Here is an 18,198-nt window from a genome sequence, read left to right on the forward strand (position 1 = left end):
CCACTGCCACTGGGCCGGCCCCAAACTGAGGAACTTTCTAATGGATCAAGACACTTAAATATATGACTAAATGAGAATCTGTTCATCTATGTTCACAATGGCAGCATCAAAATTTTGGTTCCAAAAGTCTGCTACTTAGAAGTCCCTATGGGGGAATTTTTACACCAATAATGTGATATCCCCCACACAGTGCTTCTCCCGCTTCCTTCCCCCAGACTCACTCTAACTAGGCGGGTAGTCTATTTTCAGGCCTGAGGACCAAACAGGGCCTTAAAATCATGCTGCACTTCCTCCCTTCCCGTGTTTAGGGGGAAAGGAACGGAGGAAAGTGTTGAGGATGAGGCAGGTGGGCATTTGGGATCTGGGGAAGTGGGCACACCTCCCATCACATAGCTGGCATCACATAGGAGCTTTCCAGCTCTTCATGCTACCCCACTTGGTCTCTGAGCCTGTTTCCTCATCTGTACAGAGAGGAGAAGACCCACCAGTCCTGCCTGCCTCACCTTGCAGGTCAGCTACAAAGGGCTTGAAGGGAGAATGCAGTGGGTGCCAGGCTCCACAGCGCAGCTCTGAGGTCCAAAGGGGACACACCAAGGCCAGCCCTTAGGGCTGTCCCTACTCAGAGTGGGCTACAACGAGGGCATGCTGCCCAGGCCTGTCCCCAACACCGGCCCCTCCCAGGGCAGTCCTCAGGCTGCAAGATCATCTGTGAACCATCCGCTTACTTGCAGCCTCCATCCCACAGGCTCAAGACTCAGGCTCGCTTCGCTCTCTCACTCCCCATTCTTCCGCTGGTCTCAGCGGGCTTCAGCCTGCTCAGCCTGGCTTCGAGCCCCTCTATCACTCGCCCAAGAATTCCCGCAGCGGCCTCCAGCGGGACTCCAAATAGGTGCCCTGCCAACTCATCCCCCACACACCCAGCAGAGCGTTCTCACAAAAATCCCTTCGACTCAGCAGTTCTGCTAGGAATTTATCTGATGGCCACGGTGGCACAAGTCCTCTAAGACACGTGAACAAGGACGCTCACTGCAGCACTGCTTCTAACAGCCAACAACCAGGGGTACCCGAATGGCCATCGCCAGACACAAACGCAGCTGCTCCAAAGAACGAGCTGGCTCACGTGTCCTGATGTGGTGAGACGCTGTGACCCCCAGGCATTCGGTGGCAAGAGGAAGGTGCAGCAGAGTCCACAGATAAGATGACACTACATTACATCCACATCCGTACGTATACATTATATGTGTATTACACACCCATGCCCATGTCCATGGTGCTGTGTCAGAACCTCCAAGCTGTGCTCACAACCCTCAGGGGAGAGGACTAGGGATTGCCTTGAGTGGGGGGCTTTTTATATTATACTTTTCTGAGTTCTCTAAATTTTCACTATTTATATGCAATAATCCTTGTCTTTAAAATAAAAAGTAAAATGGGCAACAGGGCTCAGTGAATCCCCGCGGTCCTAGATCACCTGCCATGGGAAGTGTGAGGTGTATGGCATTCAAGGTCCCTTGTGAGCTGGCCCCTCCAGCCTTACCCCCTGACCTACCTGTGCTCCCAACTTCCCATCACTCCCAGCTCACTAGGATCCTCTGACTCCCTGCTTTTGCACACCATGTCGCCTTTTCCCAGTAACTCCTTCACACACACGCCACCACCAGTCTAATCTGTTTCCTTCTCCTGGCAGTCCCTCCTGCCACCCCCACCTCCCACCCCCCGGCTGAAAGGTGAGCTGTAAAGTGGAAGGAGCACAAGTCTACGAGTCAGAGACACAGAGGGCTGCACACTTCGCTCAGCCCTTTCCCAGCGGTGGGGCCATGCCGTGTGCTCCAGAGCTCTCTCCAGAGCCTCCAGCAGCAGCAGGAAGTGTCCATGGCGAACTGCTCCCAGCGAAGTCCCTCTGGGAGATGCGCCCAGCCCAACAAGCCCACCTAGCCCAAGGTCTCGCCAGCTCCGGGAGCAATGCACATCCAAGGACTGGTGACAAGCCAATGGTGTCTGCAGCAAGACTCACACCTTGCCTCTGAGTGGGACACCTCTGCTCCAGAATGCCACAGAACCTAGAAGCAGCCGAGGCCTCGGTGCGAACCCCCGAGCTCAGTCTCTCCTCCGCCCAGGCTGCCCCGTCACTCCCCGTCACTCCCAGCATGGACTGATCCTCAAGGCTCCCTGCAACTTTCACCTGCAAATCTCCATCTCAAAATGTTTCGTAGGGAAACTGACCTAAAAGACTAGCTGTGTGACACTGGGCAAATCCCTTACACTATCTGTTTCCTCATCTTTAGGGCCCAGAACAGTGCCCAGTACATAGTAGGCACTCAACATTCTTCTGGAACGAGGAAATACATTTACCTTGCAAGGGTTGTGTGAGGGTTAAACAAGATGCTGTGGATAATGTGCCTGGCCCAGGGCAGGACTCGATGTGATTTGAACAAGAGGCGAGCTGGGGGCTGGCCCAGTGGCATACTGGTTAAGTTCGCATGTCCCACTTCGGCGGCCCAGGTTTCCTTGTTCGGATCCTGGGCGTGGACCTAAACACTGCTCATCAAGCCATGCTGTGGTGGTATCCCACATAGAAAGTGGAGGAGGACTGGCACCAGATGTTAGGTCAAGGCCACTCTTCCTCACCAAAAACAAAAAAACAGGCCAGCTGAACCAAGGATGTACTTGATCCATTAATCAGGATACTAGTGAGAAACCTACAATGAACATTCTATTCAGATTTTCTGCAGTCACTTGTGGAAAGTGTCCATAATTTAAACAACTCCATAAGAACCTAGTGACCATCACAGAGGACCTACTATGTGGCAGACACTACATAATCTATAGTCTTCAAAACGAGGTAGGTCATATTAGCCCCAGGTTTCAGATGAAGACATTGAAACTCAGAGAGATGAAGATTCTTACCTAAAGTCACAAAATGGGTCATGAGCAGAGCCGGGCTTAAACTAGAGCACACCAGCTCCAGCGCCTGCACTTGAGTGGAGGCAGGCTCACAGCGGGGCCTTCCTGGCAGCACCCTCACACCAAGCACAGGCTCCAGGGCAGCGGAAGGGCTCTTTATTGTCAGCGAGACCACCAGCCCAAAAGGGCACCAAGGCTCCGGGCCGGGACCCAGGCACCAACCAGGATGCAGGCTCGTCGGTGGGAGGGGGCGAGGGGGCTTCAGGTCGTAGAACCGTCCTTGGCTCACACAGCACCATGCAAATACAGAGCTAAAAACTTCCTGAATGTCTCTGGCTGGAAACCAGTCGGCCCAACAGGTTCCTGGAAAGAACACAGCCCATTAGGATCCTGCTACTAGGTTTAATGGCAGCAATTAAAACAAAGGTCGGTTTTCTGCAAATCCTAAGTGCCTGGACAACAACCCTTCCTCTTGAGGACCAAGGAGGGGCCCTGGGAGCTGGCCCAAAGAGACGCCCGAGGGGCTGGGCGGAGAGGAGGAGGGACAGGAAGCACTCCCAGCACCGTCCAGCCAGATCATCTGCGGACACTACCTCACCCCTAATCCCTCTCACTTGACCACCACAAACAAACAGACGATAGTCCCTCACTCGTTCCACACACGTATCAGGCACCCTCTCTCTCCGTACTGGGCCTGTGCCCAGTGCGGGGAACCCAAGAGCGACTTGAGTCTAGCTCCTGTCCTCAGGAAGCTTACAGCCAGGCGCTCAAATAGTGATAAGAAAAGGTGACGGGCCTCATAATAGAGGTAGGAAAAAGATGCTAAGAAAGCAAGGGAGAAAATGACGAGCTCACTGACTTCCACACACAGAAGAGACCATGTATGAATGCGTCTGAAAGGGCAGGCAGAACGGGCCAGAAAGAGAAAGAAAAGGAAGGAGACTTCAGAGAGCCCAGGACATGCACTGGTCCAGAGAGCCAGGGTGAGGCTGGAACCCAGGGCCAGTACTCGTGGGGGCGGGGTTGGTGGGGGAAAGGCAGGTGAGCCAGGAGCTGAAGTTGGAGAGGTAAAGAGGAGCCATCTGACCAAACCAGGATGGGTCTGGCACTAAAGGAGTATTCTGGAAGGAAGAGGAGCTGAAGACACAAAGGGGAGAGGGAGTGCACAACTAAGAGCTTAGAGATGCGAGGTGGCCGGTGTGGCTGTGCAGGTGAGAGACCAGTGTCAAGGGCCCAGACCCAGGAGGCATTTCAGGAGTAGAAACAACACTGACAGGTGCTGGAGAACTCATTCTACACTGACATGCTGATAATGCTCAAAGGCTCAGCAGCCCCATTGAGCAAATCTCCTCAGGCCCTGGGTGGGGACAGGGGACACAGAGAGACCCAGGGCTGGCAGTACCCCTACTATTCTCTCTCGTCCCCGATCCTGCTTTAGGTCTCTTCAGTGCTGATCACCGCCTTACGTTACATTCTGGATTTGCTGAGACATTATCACCGCCCACTGCATCGAAAGCAGGCCTGGACTCTGTCCGCTGAGCACTGGGGGTACAGCGGTGACAATGCCATGGGAGGAAATGCACATCTGTGGAACGAATGGACGAATGCATCATCCCCAGGCCCTGCCTTCAAGGAGCTCGGAGCTCAGTGTGATGGAGGAGAAAAACAAGAAAACAGGGAACTACAGAATGGTGCTGAACAGGGGACGCAGGGGCTATGGGAGGCGCCGGAGGCACTTCACTGAGGCTGGGAGTGGGATGGTAGGTCCTTATGCTAAACCCGGAAGGACAAGGAGAGGATGGCAGATGAAAGAGAAATGCGGGAGGAAGGTGAGCGAGAAAGAAGGGAGAAGCCTCCTATTCAAAAGCAGCAGCATCTGCTGCGATCCAGAGCTACTGAAGGTGCAGGGCACATGGGGAGCCGTGAGGAGCTGGGCGTGGTAGGGTTGGGGGGAAGCGGGAGGCGAGGGGAAGAGCTGGGCAGGGCTGAGGGCGGGAGGTACCATTTCAGGTGATGGGCAGGGATGAAGTAGCCCTCCAGGCAGAGATCCTAGGCATGCAGTTCCTAAAGCCAGGGCCCCACTCATAAGGATCCCTTCAACCCCACCCCCGGCTCACTCTGGGCAGGACGGTCATAGCCCTGGTCCGATCACCAGGCTGCAAGGGGCTGGACTTACCACAACCACCTTCTTTTTGACCACTGGGAGACACCAAAAATGCTGATAGAGGAGCTGGTCTGAGTCCACCCAGACCAGATTCTTGACACCTTCATTAGAGGCCAGATCTGTGGTATTCAGTTGCAACACCAAGAACTGGAAGACACGTCCATCGGTGCCCACACTCTGCACAACTACTGGCTGCTCCAAAACTTTAGTGTCATTCTAAAAGGCAAAGAGGACAAGTAAATCAAGTCAGAAGCCGTAGGGTGTGAGAACAGCACAGACTGGGCAATTCCTAGTTCTGGCCTTTCAAACAAGCACCCACCCCCATTCCATGGTTTCACCATGGGACAGTGAAAACAGAACGAGGAGTTCAGGGCACTATCCAGGGCCAGGCCTCCCCTCCCTCACCCAGCCTAGCTCTGCCTGGTCTCAGATGCCTCGTAGCCTCTGGGTGACTGCTCTGCAAGCTGAGCATGTTAAAGTAGTAGTTCCTGCCACTGAGAGGCGATTATCATGCAAGCTGCATGGTACAGGAAGGTGAGCTGGGAGGTTACTGACAGGAAATCCCTCAAACTCACGGCGTTATCTGATAGCAACAATATGACCGCAGCTCTGTCAAATGTTAACCTGGAGGGTCAATGAATATAATAAAACCTCATTCAGTTTTCACTCCATTTGACAGATGAGGAGACTGAGACTCGGTGAGGCAAAGTGACTTTTCTGAAATCACAAAGATGTGCGGCAGTAGAACCCTGTCTGGCTAATGCTAGATCACGCACATCTTCCATTTCTGCCTCATTCCAAAGGGCCTGGCACCTGGCAATGCCCTGAGCCTGCAGGCAGTCATTGTCCTGGGCTTCAGGCTGTCAGAGCAACTCTGAGAACACGTCAGATTCTGGAGTGTCCCCTCCACAGCTGTCAGCATCAGGATTTCAGTCAACACATTTGCTAATTCTCTTTCGATGAGTGCCACATGGTGACAGTAATAATACTAGCACCCATTTATTGAAGGCCTCTCACGTGCCACGCATGTCAGTTTTACATAAAGTCACCTCTAATCTCATAAATCTAGTGGCAAATTCCCACTTAATGGACGAGGAAACTGAGGTTAAGAGAGGTGATATAATTTGCTCAAGGTCACCCATCATGAGGTTCCAGCCAGGACCAGACCCCAGGCTATGAAATCACTAAAAACCCTACCGTTCTGGTTTATACCCAGTTTTCCACTGTTATCTGAGAGCAGCCCCTCTCTCCACTCCCAGTAATGTCCCAGTTTGGATAATGAATCATACGTTCACCCTACTGAGACTTCACAGCAATCTAGTTTGGTGACTGCTACCCACTGGACAAAGATCAAATAGGCAGGCCCCAGGAAACGGAGCACCCTTGATTCAAAAATGCTGCCCACATTCACCGCTCCAGGGCTGAATCTGACGTTAGCAATAGCTAATGTCAGACCTCCATGTGGGCCACCTCGGGACTGCTGGCCTTAAAAATACCTGTTCTTAGCTGCATGAGAAATAAATAAAAAGAAAAGTACCTCTAAGTGTTAGCTGAGAATTCTGTATTGACTCTTATCTCCCTCTACAGATCAATAAAACTGCAGGTAGTACATAAATTTCTCAGCAATTTTACCTTTTACACGGAGGCTCTTCCCGTAATTGCTCAACTTCACAACCCCAGGAATAATTTGTACCTGGAGGGGCTGGGGGAGGCCTCCTCTCCTACCCAACTGGGTGGCAATTAGTGGCAGTGTTGCTACCCATGCTCTGCTGGCAATAGCTGGCACAGACACTGCAATGAGCCTGCAGGCCAGGGACCTGGCATATGACTATCTCTGCCTCCTTGCCCTGCCCCAGAGTAGGCAGGCAGCACCACCCTTCCAAGCTGGAGGGATCAGGGCTTCAATGCTTGCTCCCCACTCCTAAGCTGGAGGATCTTGGGCAAGCTACCTAACCTTCCAGAGCCTTCAGGAAGTATATAATCAGAGAATGGGAATAAAGATAACCTTCCAAGGATTAGAAAGACACAAGAAGGTCAAGTAAAGATGTGACAGCTGCTAATCTCTTAGCTGTGTAACTCTGGTAAGTTACTTAGCCTCCTTGAGCCTCAGTTTCTTCATCTGTAAAATGAAGCTAATAGTCTCTGCCACGGGGGGTTGCTACAAGGATTAAATAATGCAGTGGTTCTCAAATTTCAGTGCAGTGGTTTGCAGACTTGAGCTTGTATTAGCATCATCGGGTGGGCCTGTTAAAACACTGCCTGCCGGGCCCACCCCCAGGGTTTCTGACGCAACAGGTCCGGGGTGGGTCTGAGAATCTACATCTCCAACAAGTCCCCAGATGATGCTCATCCTGCTAATCCAGGAGCATATTTTGAGAACCACTGATATAAAGAACCCTAATTAAACATCTGGCATGTAGCAAATGCTCAATACACGCAAGTCCACTCTACTCCCCATCTCATTTGGCTAACCACACCTCCCCAACCCCGTCTAGTTCCTAGACTGACTAAGATGGGAAACAAAACATTCTGAATTTCATCACTCCTACAGGAGGGCCTCAGGTTCTAACCAAGACCTGGAAGCCTGGCAGCAGCTCTTAAAAACACTCTTCTCTCACTGCCCCCTCCACAAGACCGGGTTTCTAGTGTCCCAGGCCTGCTTTGGGGCTCCCATATTGCCATCTCCTCCCTGAGGGCCCTTGCTCCCAGACCAGGCTTTCCCAAAATCTTCGGACAGCTCTGTGTGACAATCACTTAGCCTGCATTCTGTATCATCTCGGTCCCTGAGACCTCCTCTTAGAATCAAGGGGCTACCACCAAGTGGTATCTTGGGTCCCCAGAACCTGTCCTGACTTGGCAGGCAGGTCTGGGCCATCCCTACCGCCTGATGGAGCCTTGTGCTCGGTTCCGATACTACAGAACAGAGGCACCGTGCTGAAGCACAAATAACTGAAGCCTTAGGAGTTGGGTATACCTGCTCCCAATCCTTTCTCCAACACTTACTGCTGTGTAACGCTGGATAAGCTGCTTGGCCTCCCTGTGATTCAGTGGCCTAATGTGGAAAACTGGAATCAAGATGAAATCTTGTGGGCTATTGTGATCAACAAATGGGGTATTTTATGAAAACGACAGGCACAGAGTAGGCCCGCAGTAGATGTCAGTTCATCTATGTAGGGTGAGTGCAAACGCCTCTCCGGTTTAAAACTCCCCAGTCCAGCAAGGAGTCCCCCCAGGCCCCCTTCCTTTCCTGAGCAGTATAAGGCAGGAGACTGACACCATGCAAAGCAGCTCGGTGGTCTTCTGCACATACGTACCCCATAAAGGAGCCGAGCCTGAGCCAGGGCGTTGCCAAAGGCAAACAGAATCATCTTGGCCCGCAGCTGATCTGGTTGAAAGCGGTGTGGTCGTAAATTGGCTGTCTCGAGGAAATACAAGGTGTGCGGATAGGGGTAAGGATAACCCTCCCGGAATCCTGCAAGATATGTAATGACGTGGGAGTGGAAAAGATTAATCAGGAGCCGGCCCCGTGGCTGAGTGGTTAAGTTCACTCGCTCCGCTTCGGTGGCCCGGGGTTTCGCTGGTTCGGATCCTGGGTGCGAACACGGCACCACTCATCAGGCCACGCTGAGGCGGCGTCCCACATGCCACAGCTAGAAGGACCCACAACTAGAATATATAACTGTATACTGGGGGCTTTGGGGAGAAGAAGAGGGAAAAAAAAGACTGGCAACAGATGTTAGCTCAGGTGCCAATCTTTAAAAAAAAATTTTAAAATACACAGATTAATCAGCCTGCTCCAAAGCCTCGGGAAAGCCGCCTCACCTCAGCTCAGTGTGGGCACTGCAGAGCCTCAGTCAAGGTGCACATCATCACTACAGCTCAGGGGCTGGCAAGCTGCAGCCCACGGGCCAAATCTGGCCTCCTGCCTGTTCTGCGCCCACTCATTTACATATGGCTACTGAGTGTCTGCGACAGAGACCATATGTGGCCTGCAAAACCTAAAATATTTACCATTTAGCTCTTTACAGAAAATGTCTGCCAACCTTTGATGGGTGATTCTTGCACGATAGCTCTACTCCACCCCTTTCTCTCTTATTCAAGCACACAGATGACAGTGATATTAGTAGGATAACTGAAATTTATGGTAATTATTTTTTCAAAAAGCAAATGATTTGCAAAACTCAATTCTTTTATTAGTAACAAATGACTTGCCTCACACCTCACAAGTGACCTGCACAACACCGGTGCTGAGAGTCAGTTTAGAACCTGCCAGGTCATCATTCCCCTCCCCTTAATGGCTGCGAGCCAATGTTGGTAGGCTGGGGCTTCGAGAATGACTGACCTGGAATAGGGCAAGTGGGCGAAAAGGAGGACAAAAGGAGCCGGGGAAATGTGGGCTCTGAAAATCCCAGAGGAAAGCAGGCCTTAAGAAAGAGAAACCTGGTCTTCCCGTCCGCCCCAGTCCTCGCTTCGGTTGCACTGCGCACGTAAGTACCCAACACTCAGCACTCACTACGTGCCAAGCTCTAAGGCAGGGATGAACACGGTCAAGCAGAGCCTGCCACTGCCTTTGAGGAGCTCACAAAGTCTAAGGGCAGACAGACAGGAAAACTGGTCACACCCATACAGAGGGATGAGGTGAGTCAGGAGGCTTTGGGAGGACAGGTGAAAGCCCCTGATGAGACTGGAAGATCCCAGAGCATTTGTGGGAAGAAGTGATTTCTAAGATCAATTGTGAAAGATGAGGAGTTATCAAGCTGAAGACAAAAAGAGGTGAAAGGTCAAAAGTTCCAGACAGAGGGAAGAGGAAGTGCCAGAGCATGGCGGTAAGAAAGGCCATGATGCGTTAAGCAGAGTTGGAATAAAGGGGATGGGGTGGGGGGGAGGCGTGGCGGAGGCAGGCAAGATGAAGCTGGAGAGGGGCAGAGGGCAGCTGTGAAGGCCGTCACGTGACAAGCCTAGGAGTTCAAACTATCCAATAGGCATTTGAAGGCGGGCATGGAGAGATGGGATTAAACCTGGGTTTTAGAAAGGCTCCTCTCGAACTGTGAACTAGGTGGACCAGAGAGAAAACAGCCTGGGTCAGACTGACCGGCTGGGAGGTTGTGGCAACAGGGTGGGTGACAGACAGTGGTGACTGACCTGGGTTGCAGCTGTGGAAATGAAGCGAGGTTAGGAGGAAGACGCTGCAGCTCATAATGACTGAGTGGATGGCAGGCACTGCGAGCCCGCCTGGCCTGACTCCCTAGTTTCTGTCTTGGCTGACTGGGTAGATGGCGGTGCCTTGTTTGAAGGCTTCTGGATGAAGAGTCCCAGTCAAGACCTGTGGGGCTTCCTCAGTCCTAGCAGGAGGTTGGCCAGAGTTGACAAGGTAGAGAGAAAGAGGGTGTCTTTCAAGGGACCTATGAATAAAGGAAATATCTGGCGCCTGGTCAAAAGGCCCTCAAGCTACCCATTAAAACTCTGAAGTAACAGGGTCAAAAGCAAAGTCAGCCTTTGAGCAACTCACTTAACCTCCCTGAGCCTTAGTTTCCCTACCTATAAAATGGGGATAACTGTACGCAGTAGCTCACAGGCTAGTACATGCATCTTCAGAGAAAGCACGTCCCTCATCTCACACTGCCTGAAAGTCAAAGGCTTTGATACGCACCTGTGTCATCTTCCACATCATAAACATTGGATTCCTGAAGATCAATAGTGGGAGATATGGGATAGAAGGTCTCAAGAACATGATTCTTAGTAGCTTCAACCTCCTCTCTGGAGGCAATGGGGGGCAGAGGATCCTTGGCATTCAGTCGGGCTCCACTAGAACCACGGACCTGAAGGAGCAGAGATTCTAAAAGGGGAGAGAGACGATTAGTCTAGCCTGCTCCGAGCTCGCAAAGTCTAAGCCCTCATCCCGCCATGCTCCATGAGTCTTTTATAGCTTTCCTAGCTGATCAGCCTAATCACAGAAAACAAAACTTTCGGTTAAGATGTTAATCCTGGGATTTTTGAGAGGGGATGCACCAATGCACTCTTCTTCCTGGGTTCCCTTCCAATGAACCTTGAGGCCTGGTGGCCCTGTGGGTTCAGGGCTACCCCACACAGATCTTCCCAAGCACCTGCTCTAAGCGGGGGACCCAGAGATGACTGCAAGTTATTCTTGCTCTCAGAGAGCTCGCCAGGTAGTAAGTGCTACAACAAAAGTATGAACCGTACTAGGAGATGGTAGAGGTGGGGCAAACTGACCTCCTCTGGGAAGCTTCCTGAGACAGGTAATGCCTTCAAACTAGGGTCTGAAGGATGGACAAGGGCAGAGTGTGCCAACTTTGGCACGATCCACATGCTGCACCACATAATTCTTTGGTAAGGGAGGCTGTCCTGTGCGCCGCAGGACGTGTGGCAGCATCCCTGACCTCTACGCACTAGACGCCAGTAGAACGCCTCCCGACCTGGTTCAAGTCACTGACAATCAAAAATGTCTCCAGACAACGCCAAACCTCCCCTAGAGGGCAAAACTGCCCTTAGCTGAAAACCACTGGGTGAGAGTCTGCCAGGCAAAGAAAGGGGAGGCAAACATTCTAGAGAAGGAGGAATAACATGTGCAAAGGCATGGAGGTGTGCTAGTCCACAGCAGAGCTTAGGGAAATAAATCCAGACGACCAGAGTGTGATAAGGTAGGGAAGGAGGGATGGAGAGAGAGAAGCACTGAGACTACAGGCTGAGGAGGAAGGCTAGTAAAGCCAGAAGGGCAAGGTTGTCCTGAACAGCAGGAGTGAAACAGATCAGACCAGTCAGAAAGCCTCACTTAAGTTGGATTAGCACAGCTGCTCCAGGGAGACAGAGGTGTGTGAGGAAACAGATTCACGTCTGACGCATCAGCAGGCCTGTCACTGTGAATATCCACTGTGGACGTGTGTGGACGCCCTTCACAGAGGTCCCCACAGCAGGCCGCATGCCACCACCAGACAAAATGTGCCTGGAAAGACTCCTTGAGAATGGCCTCCTGAGGAATCTCCATGGAGGCAAATCTTCCTCGGAAGGTGCTGGGGTTTTTACAAATCGTCAAATTGCAGTGTGATGGTAACGGACCAAGGTCGATGATCTTATGTCTAAAAACTGGTTTGGCCAACAGCACTGTCATTTAATGAGCATGTGACCTCCCTTCCTGGGTATGTAAAAAAGGGACACTACATCTGTGGATGGATAAATTCTGATCTGTTTTGTTAAAATACATCATATTCACCCCTCTAGAATAGTTTTCTAAAGCATTTCCTGTTTCCTCACATAGGATCTGCAAGAAGATAAATGTGCCTGGACCTCTCCTCCCCCTGGTTTAGACTCTCCCCACAGACCAGGCTAGTGTGGTTTCCAACTCACTTCCCTCCACACCCCTCCTCCAGCGACAGCTCCAAACGGGGCAGTTTAATTAGAGCTAATACTTGATCATGGGCCAACGAGTACTCCTCTATTTATGAGGCTCACTAACTTCCTTAGCGGCGCCACTACCTCTGCAAAGCTGACTCCTCGCCAGGAAGTCCATAGTCAAAGGGGCAGGCTGGAAAAACCTGACCAAGCAGATGTCCTGAAAACCCCAAATTATTCCATAGCTGGTTTCCCTGCTCCAGGATTCCACCAATTGGAACACCGTGTACTCTGAACATGCCTACACAAAACACCTGATTCAGTATTCATTCACTTCTCCCTTCCGTCAGCACCTACTGTGTGCCATGAACTGTTAGACACCGCAGACAAAAATGAATAAGACACAGTCCCTGCCATCGGCAGTTCACAGTTTAGTGGGGCAGACAGAAAGGATATTAGATAATTACAATATAGTATAATGTGCGCTATGACAAAAATAGACATAATGGGTATAGGGAACAGAGGAGGAATAGCTAACCTATGGATTCACATAGGAAGGGGGCTGAGTTGAGTCTTGCAGACAAGCAGAATTTAGTCACATGAAGAAAGGGGAAGAGAATATTCCAGACAGAACGTACAGCATGTACAAAGGCACAAAGGTATAAAAGCTTGATACCAAAAAGCTGCAAGTGGCTCCAGTGTAAATTTGGGGATGGGGGCGGAAGAGTCAAGCAGGAGATGAACACTAGAAAGACTAGGTGGTGGCCAAATCACAGAGGGCCTGGGAGACCATGATAAATGGTTTAAGCTATCGGGAGACAGGGATGGCTTTGAAACGGGAGGGACATAAAAAGACTTGCACTTTAGAAAGATCACTCTCGCAGCTGTGTGGACAATGGATTCGGAAAAGGAGGAAAGCACGAATGGAGTAAGAAAGCTCTTGCAGTGGAAGATGAGCTTTGTGAGGGGAGAGACTGTGTGCTTCAGTCCTTCCTTACCGTCCACATTTAGGCACTCAGAGGCACTCAACAGACAGGGTTGAGTTAACAGTCTTGGAAAGAAGTGACTAAAACAAAAAAGGCTGGGCTATGGCTAATGATATTAAGGTTGTCTCTGAGCTTACAAATTGGACCATGAAGGATGGAAATGAGGATAGGTACTGAGGGATGGGGGGTTGATGTGAGCTGGTGGTGGGGCTAAGAGTAGAAAGATAAAAAACAGACCAAGGCTTTCTGGTGTCCAAGATGACCAACCTCGATTCCAGGTGGTGGATAACCTGTAGTTCTGGGCGCAGATTCGCTTGGCCAGAGAAGGATGCTTGAGAATCTGGGATTTACACAGCTGTATCAGGCTGTCCACAATGACTGGGCTTGGAGAAGAGAAGAGACACTTGGAGATATAAAGCAACAGGTTGACTCCAAGATCCACCAAATGGAAATCTTATTGATTCAGGGGACACTTACCAGTAGGTCTCTCGTTTGGGGATGTCTTCAGTGGAGTGCCAGAGACGGGCATGAGAGATCACGTTCAGAACACGTTCATCTTGGTTCTCTATGTGGTTCCTTGGATCCTCAACAAGGCCAAGCACTTTCTTGGGAAGGCCTTCTATTAACTTGGCCTTGGTAAGCCAGAGGGCCTGCTTTACACCTTTGGGGTAACCAGTCACAAAAAACAAAAACAAGACGATGATTCAGGAAGAGACGCTTAAGCCTGCAGGCAGCATCTTGGGGAAAAGGCTGCCTCGAGAAAGACAGGATTTGTTCTGCGACATCTAAAGGGTAAGAACTAAAAACAGCGAAGCTAGGACAGCCCAATTTCAACTCAACCTCAAGAATGACCGCCTACTTAAGGATGGTTAACAGTTGATTACTGAGGCCGTGAGTGCCTGCCACGGGAGGAATTCAAAGATGGATGAGATCCTAAGGCTGAATCTTGCAGGCAAGGGTCTGTCTGCTGGCTGCAGGGTTCAGACAGACCCTGGACTATGGAACTAGATCACTGGATCCCAATCTTTCAGAACCCAGGTCTCTTCTACTAACCCACACCCCAGCCTCTGGAAAAGCTCCTGTACACCATATATACCTCATTTATCAGGTGTAGGCTAAGCAGCCTACAGAAGCCCATACTGTTTTACCAAGGGAAAGCAGCTTTTGGAAATAATGGAAATAACTTTTGGATCATGAATAACTTGAGAAGCCCTGAGTTTGGGAGCACTTAGATAATTTTTCACATCTCATCTAACCCTGAGGTTCTATAATGAACGATTTTATAAGCAGATTTTTGTATGAAGCCCTAAGAAACATACTGTTGAATTTGTCAAAAGGATCATGCTGACGATGTTCTATTTACTACAGAGGGCCCTCTGTGAAACCTTCTGAAGCCCTCCCTGGCCTTCGCACAGGAAGGAGGGGCTTTTCCTGGGTCCAGGACTGTTTCATCTTTCAGACACGGTGAACTGTGTAACTGAAAATGTTCTTCTCTATACCAAGGGTCAACAAACTCTCTCCTAAAGGGCTAGATAAGAACTATTTTCAGCTTCCGAGCCCTACAGTCTCTACCACACTTACTCAACTCTGCCACTGCAGCACAAGAGCAGCCACAGGCAACAAGGAAACGAGTGGGCATGGCTGTGTTCTAATAAAACTATTTACAGGCAACTGGCCTAGTCAGCTGACCCCATCTCTGCACCATTTGTCGACTGCCAGCAAGCCGAGAGCCCCTTTCGCAAGCAGTATCTCAGAAGGGATGTTTTTGTACTCTCCTCATGGTTTTCTTTTTCCTTTGTGCTGATTCCCTCACCTATCTAGTTTTAATTTAATATAGCTGTGTTGTAAAATTTCTGTAAGATGCCCCAAATACTTTTCAGGAAAAGATAGAGTACAAACAAACCAAAGTAGATGGGATTCAGACTGCTTAGTCTTCAAATATCAAGGAGCCTCGGCTCCTCTCAGCGGGACAGGCTGTGGTGCCAGGCAAAACTCCCTTGCTTCACTTCCCCAGACCCGGCTTCCCGAAGGGAGGGACAGGCGCAGACCCAGCGCCCTGAGTCCTGCATTAAAGCCCACACCCCAGTCCTCCACCCTCAGATCAAAGTGAACGCTGTATTCCTTTCAGTGACTGTGCCCACAAGTTGGCAGAGGGTTAGTGACTGCTTTGGTTGGCAGGCTATCCATCCTGGCTGGAAAAACACCACTATGACTCAGAGACACATCTTCCTTTGAAAAGCTATGTCTAGGATTAAAAGGAGCCATGACACTTTGGGGAAGACACCCTCAGGCAATTTCTTTTGAGATAATAAATGAAAGGCAATGAGACTTTTCACTTTAAGGCTTATAAGACATCGGAAACACAAACAATTAGAAACGTAACTTCCGGATTTTGTGGTGCAGCAGAAAAAATCCTGGACTAGGAGCTGGCTAATCTGAGTTTTAGTCCTGACACTGCCATTGTTCCTTAAACTTGAAAATAGATAAAATATTAAGATTTTATGGTTCTAGTATATGAATAATATGTAATATTTAGAGCTGCCATTTACTGAGCATCACCATCTACCTTGTGCCAGGGGCTTTATCTATAAGTTGGATGGTATTTTATGGAATGGAGGATGAAGAGAGGAATTTGCTTCAAGCCACATTCTTTGTAAGTGATGGGGCTGGGAGGAGAACCTGAGTCTATCGACCCTAAAGCCCGCGATCTCTCCATTACCCCAACCTGCTTCTCTAGCCCTGTATGTTGCAGGGCTTTATTACAGCCTTTACAGAATCTCTCTGCACAGGGTATGTTTTCAGCCTAGTCAAACGAGTGTAAGTCAAATGAGTGTGATCTTAACTTCTAAAATACTGCTAATGCATTCATCCACATGGTAACGTTACCAGGGTCACTCACGGGTGCCAAGTCTTGGGAGGTCCTTCACAGCACTCTGTGAGGACACCGGAAGTGCTTAAAGGCTGGAAAATCAGCTTTCGGGAATGGGTTTGAGCAGCTTACGAGACTGGCTGGTTGACTTACAGTTTTTTCAAAGCTAGGATTTATTCTCTGGCTTAGTCCCCAAATCCTGCCAGGTCTCTTTCTTTCCTAATCACTCTTTGGAAAACACTGCTCCCACTTACCTCGACCATTTTGTGTTTTCAGGACCTGTGCTATCCCCATCCTGATTTAGGGACCAAGGAAAAATGGGGAGGAAGAGTGGGGAAACATACTGTCAGTAAACAAGCACCCTCATGGACTCTGGAAAATAATTTCTGGTAAGGCTGTAGACATACAGACTGGTCTGGGCTCAAGTCATTCTGACTTGTTCGTAGTGAGAGTCAAATGGAAGCGGAAGCGGGCTTTTAGGTCCAGACCCTTTTCTTCAAAACATCTCAGCTCTGCCCTTTGACAAAGGACACTGACCTAGGAAACCAGAGTTGTAGTCCTGGCTTCACTATTAACCCACAGTATACCTGTGGCCATATTACTTCCCCTCTCTGTCACAATTAGCAATCCTGTGAAGTGAGGCGACAGGCCAGGAGATGAAGCACTCCTTCTGCTGTCTCTTTGCACCAGAATCCCTCTCCATGTATTTCTTAAGGGTACAGTTACATCTCCGGGGGGGTCAGGAGCTGGAGAGGTAAAAGTGGACCACCCAGTCAAAACCATCCATTCCACAGGAAACGGAGGCTCAGGAAGATTTAGCCACTTGCCCAAAATCACACGGAGGGTGAGAGGCAGGGCTAGGCCTAGAAACCGGGTCTTTTCGCTTTGCCACTCAAGCTCCCTAACGCTCTCGCACGCAGGCACAGCTCTTTACATCCCTCTTAATCCTGACGGCTCTCAGAAGATGGGAAACGCTATCGGCCCCATTTCGCAGACGAAGAAGCCGAGACCCACAGTGTTTCAAAGACTTGTCCAAGGCCACACAAGGTTGGGGGCAGTGCTGGGCAGAGGAACAAGGTTCCCTCTCGCCCGTTCTGGGGCCTCACCCTCGAGGAGGCGGCAACGCTGGTGGAAGACGTAGCAGGCCTGGTCCTTGTATAGCGGCTGCTCGTGAATCGGGGGCAAGCGGCGGAACTTCGGGTGCGTCCATCCCGGGTCCCAGGGCGGGAAGACTGGCCGCGCCAGCCCGGGCATGAAGTGCATCTTTCCCGCGTAGGTGATAGGCTCCAGCCCAGGGATCTCGTACACCCTGTCCCGGGGAGGAGGCTCGGGCTTCCGTGTGGAGCGCACTCCCCACTCGTACGCCCCGCGTCTTGGGGCCCCGCAGCCTCCAAGGCCGAGCCGTCCCGGGCGAGCCAGCGCCCGCCTTGCGGGCGCCGACGCCAACGCCATACCGTTCTGGGCTCCTCAAGACCTCCACTTGGACGCCGCCATCTTCCCGCACGCAAGGCCTGCTGGGAACGAAAGGGGCCGGGCGCCAAGGCTCGTTTGGTGAGTGGCAGTCACTTTGACCAATCACAGCCAGGGCCTCCTTGCCTTGCCCCACCCCGCAGGCCGCTCTCATTTTTCTCATTGGTGAGACCTTCTCCGCCTCCCCGGGAGGGAGGGAACGTGAAGGATCCTCATGTGAGGGGAGACGCAGGCGTGTAGGTGAGTGGTCGTGTGTAGGGGCTGGGACGGAACTGGGAGAAGAGCACCAGGACTTCAAAGCTGAATTCAGGGCAGCCTTGACTGCTTCCGAGCAGTTGGAGCTCCGGAGAGCACTTCCCTGGGAGCCTCCACGCTCCCTGTCGCTCGCTGTGAAAGTAGGGGTAGAAGTGCCTACAGCAGCGCGCCCGGCCCGCAGAGGGTGCGCTGCAGGGCTCCTTGCC

The 18,198-nt window shown here is 51.0% G+C and overlaps 1 protein-coding gene across 1 annotated transcript; it reads right to left on the minus strand.

Annotated features, from left to right (window-relative positions):
* Window positions 1-3,041: 3,041 nt before the first annotated feature.
* MRPL37 (mitochondrial ribosomal protein L37) lies at window positions 3,042-17,784 on the minus strand. Its single transcript, XM_046662008.1, has 7 exons — window positions 17,374-17,784; window positions 13,876-14,059; window positions 13,666-13,781; window positions 10,716-10,901; window positions 8,380-8,537; window positions 5,078-5,281; window positions 3,042-3,264 (listed from the first exon to the last, which is right to left on the minus strand). The coding sequence occupies exons 1-7, from the start codon at window positions 17,717-17,719 to the stop codon at window positions 3,187-3,189; spliced, it is 1,272 nt and encodes a 423-aa protein (XP_046517964.1). The 5' UTR covers window positions 17,720-17,784; the 3' UTR covers window positions 3,042-3,186.
* Between the last annotated feature and the right edge of the window lie 414 nt (window positions 17,785-18,198).

This window comes from Equus quagga, chromosome 5 (genome assembly GCF_021613505.1).
Source record: "Equus quagga isolate Etosha38 chromosome 5, UCLA_HA_Equagga_1.0, whole genome shotgun sequence".
NCBI lineage: Eukaryota > Metazoa > Chordata > Mammalia > Perissodactyla > Equidae > Equus > Equus quagga.

What these genes read in the sequence shown, in the direction of transcription:
- MRPL37 (XM_046662008.1), bottom strand. Translation starts at nt 17,719, where the DNA reads ATGGCGTTGGCGTCGGCGCCCGCAAGGCGGGCGCTGGCTCGCCCGGGA. An exon ending in ATCCACCACCTGGAATCGAG is followed by an intron (nt 10,902 to 13,665) that starts GTTGGTCATCTT and finishes CTCCCCTTTTAG; the next exon opens with AATCTCTGCTCCTTCAGGTC. An exon ending in TGATGTGGAAGATGACACAG is followed by an intron (nt 8,538 to 10,715) that starts GTGCGTATCAAA and finishes CATATCTTGCAG; the next exon opens with GATTCCGGGAGGGTTATCCT.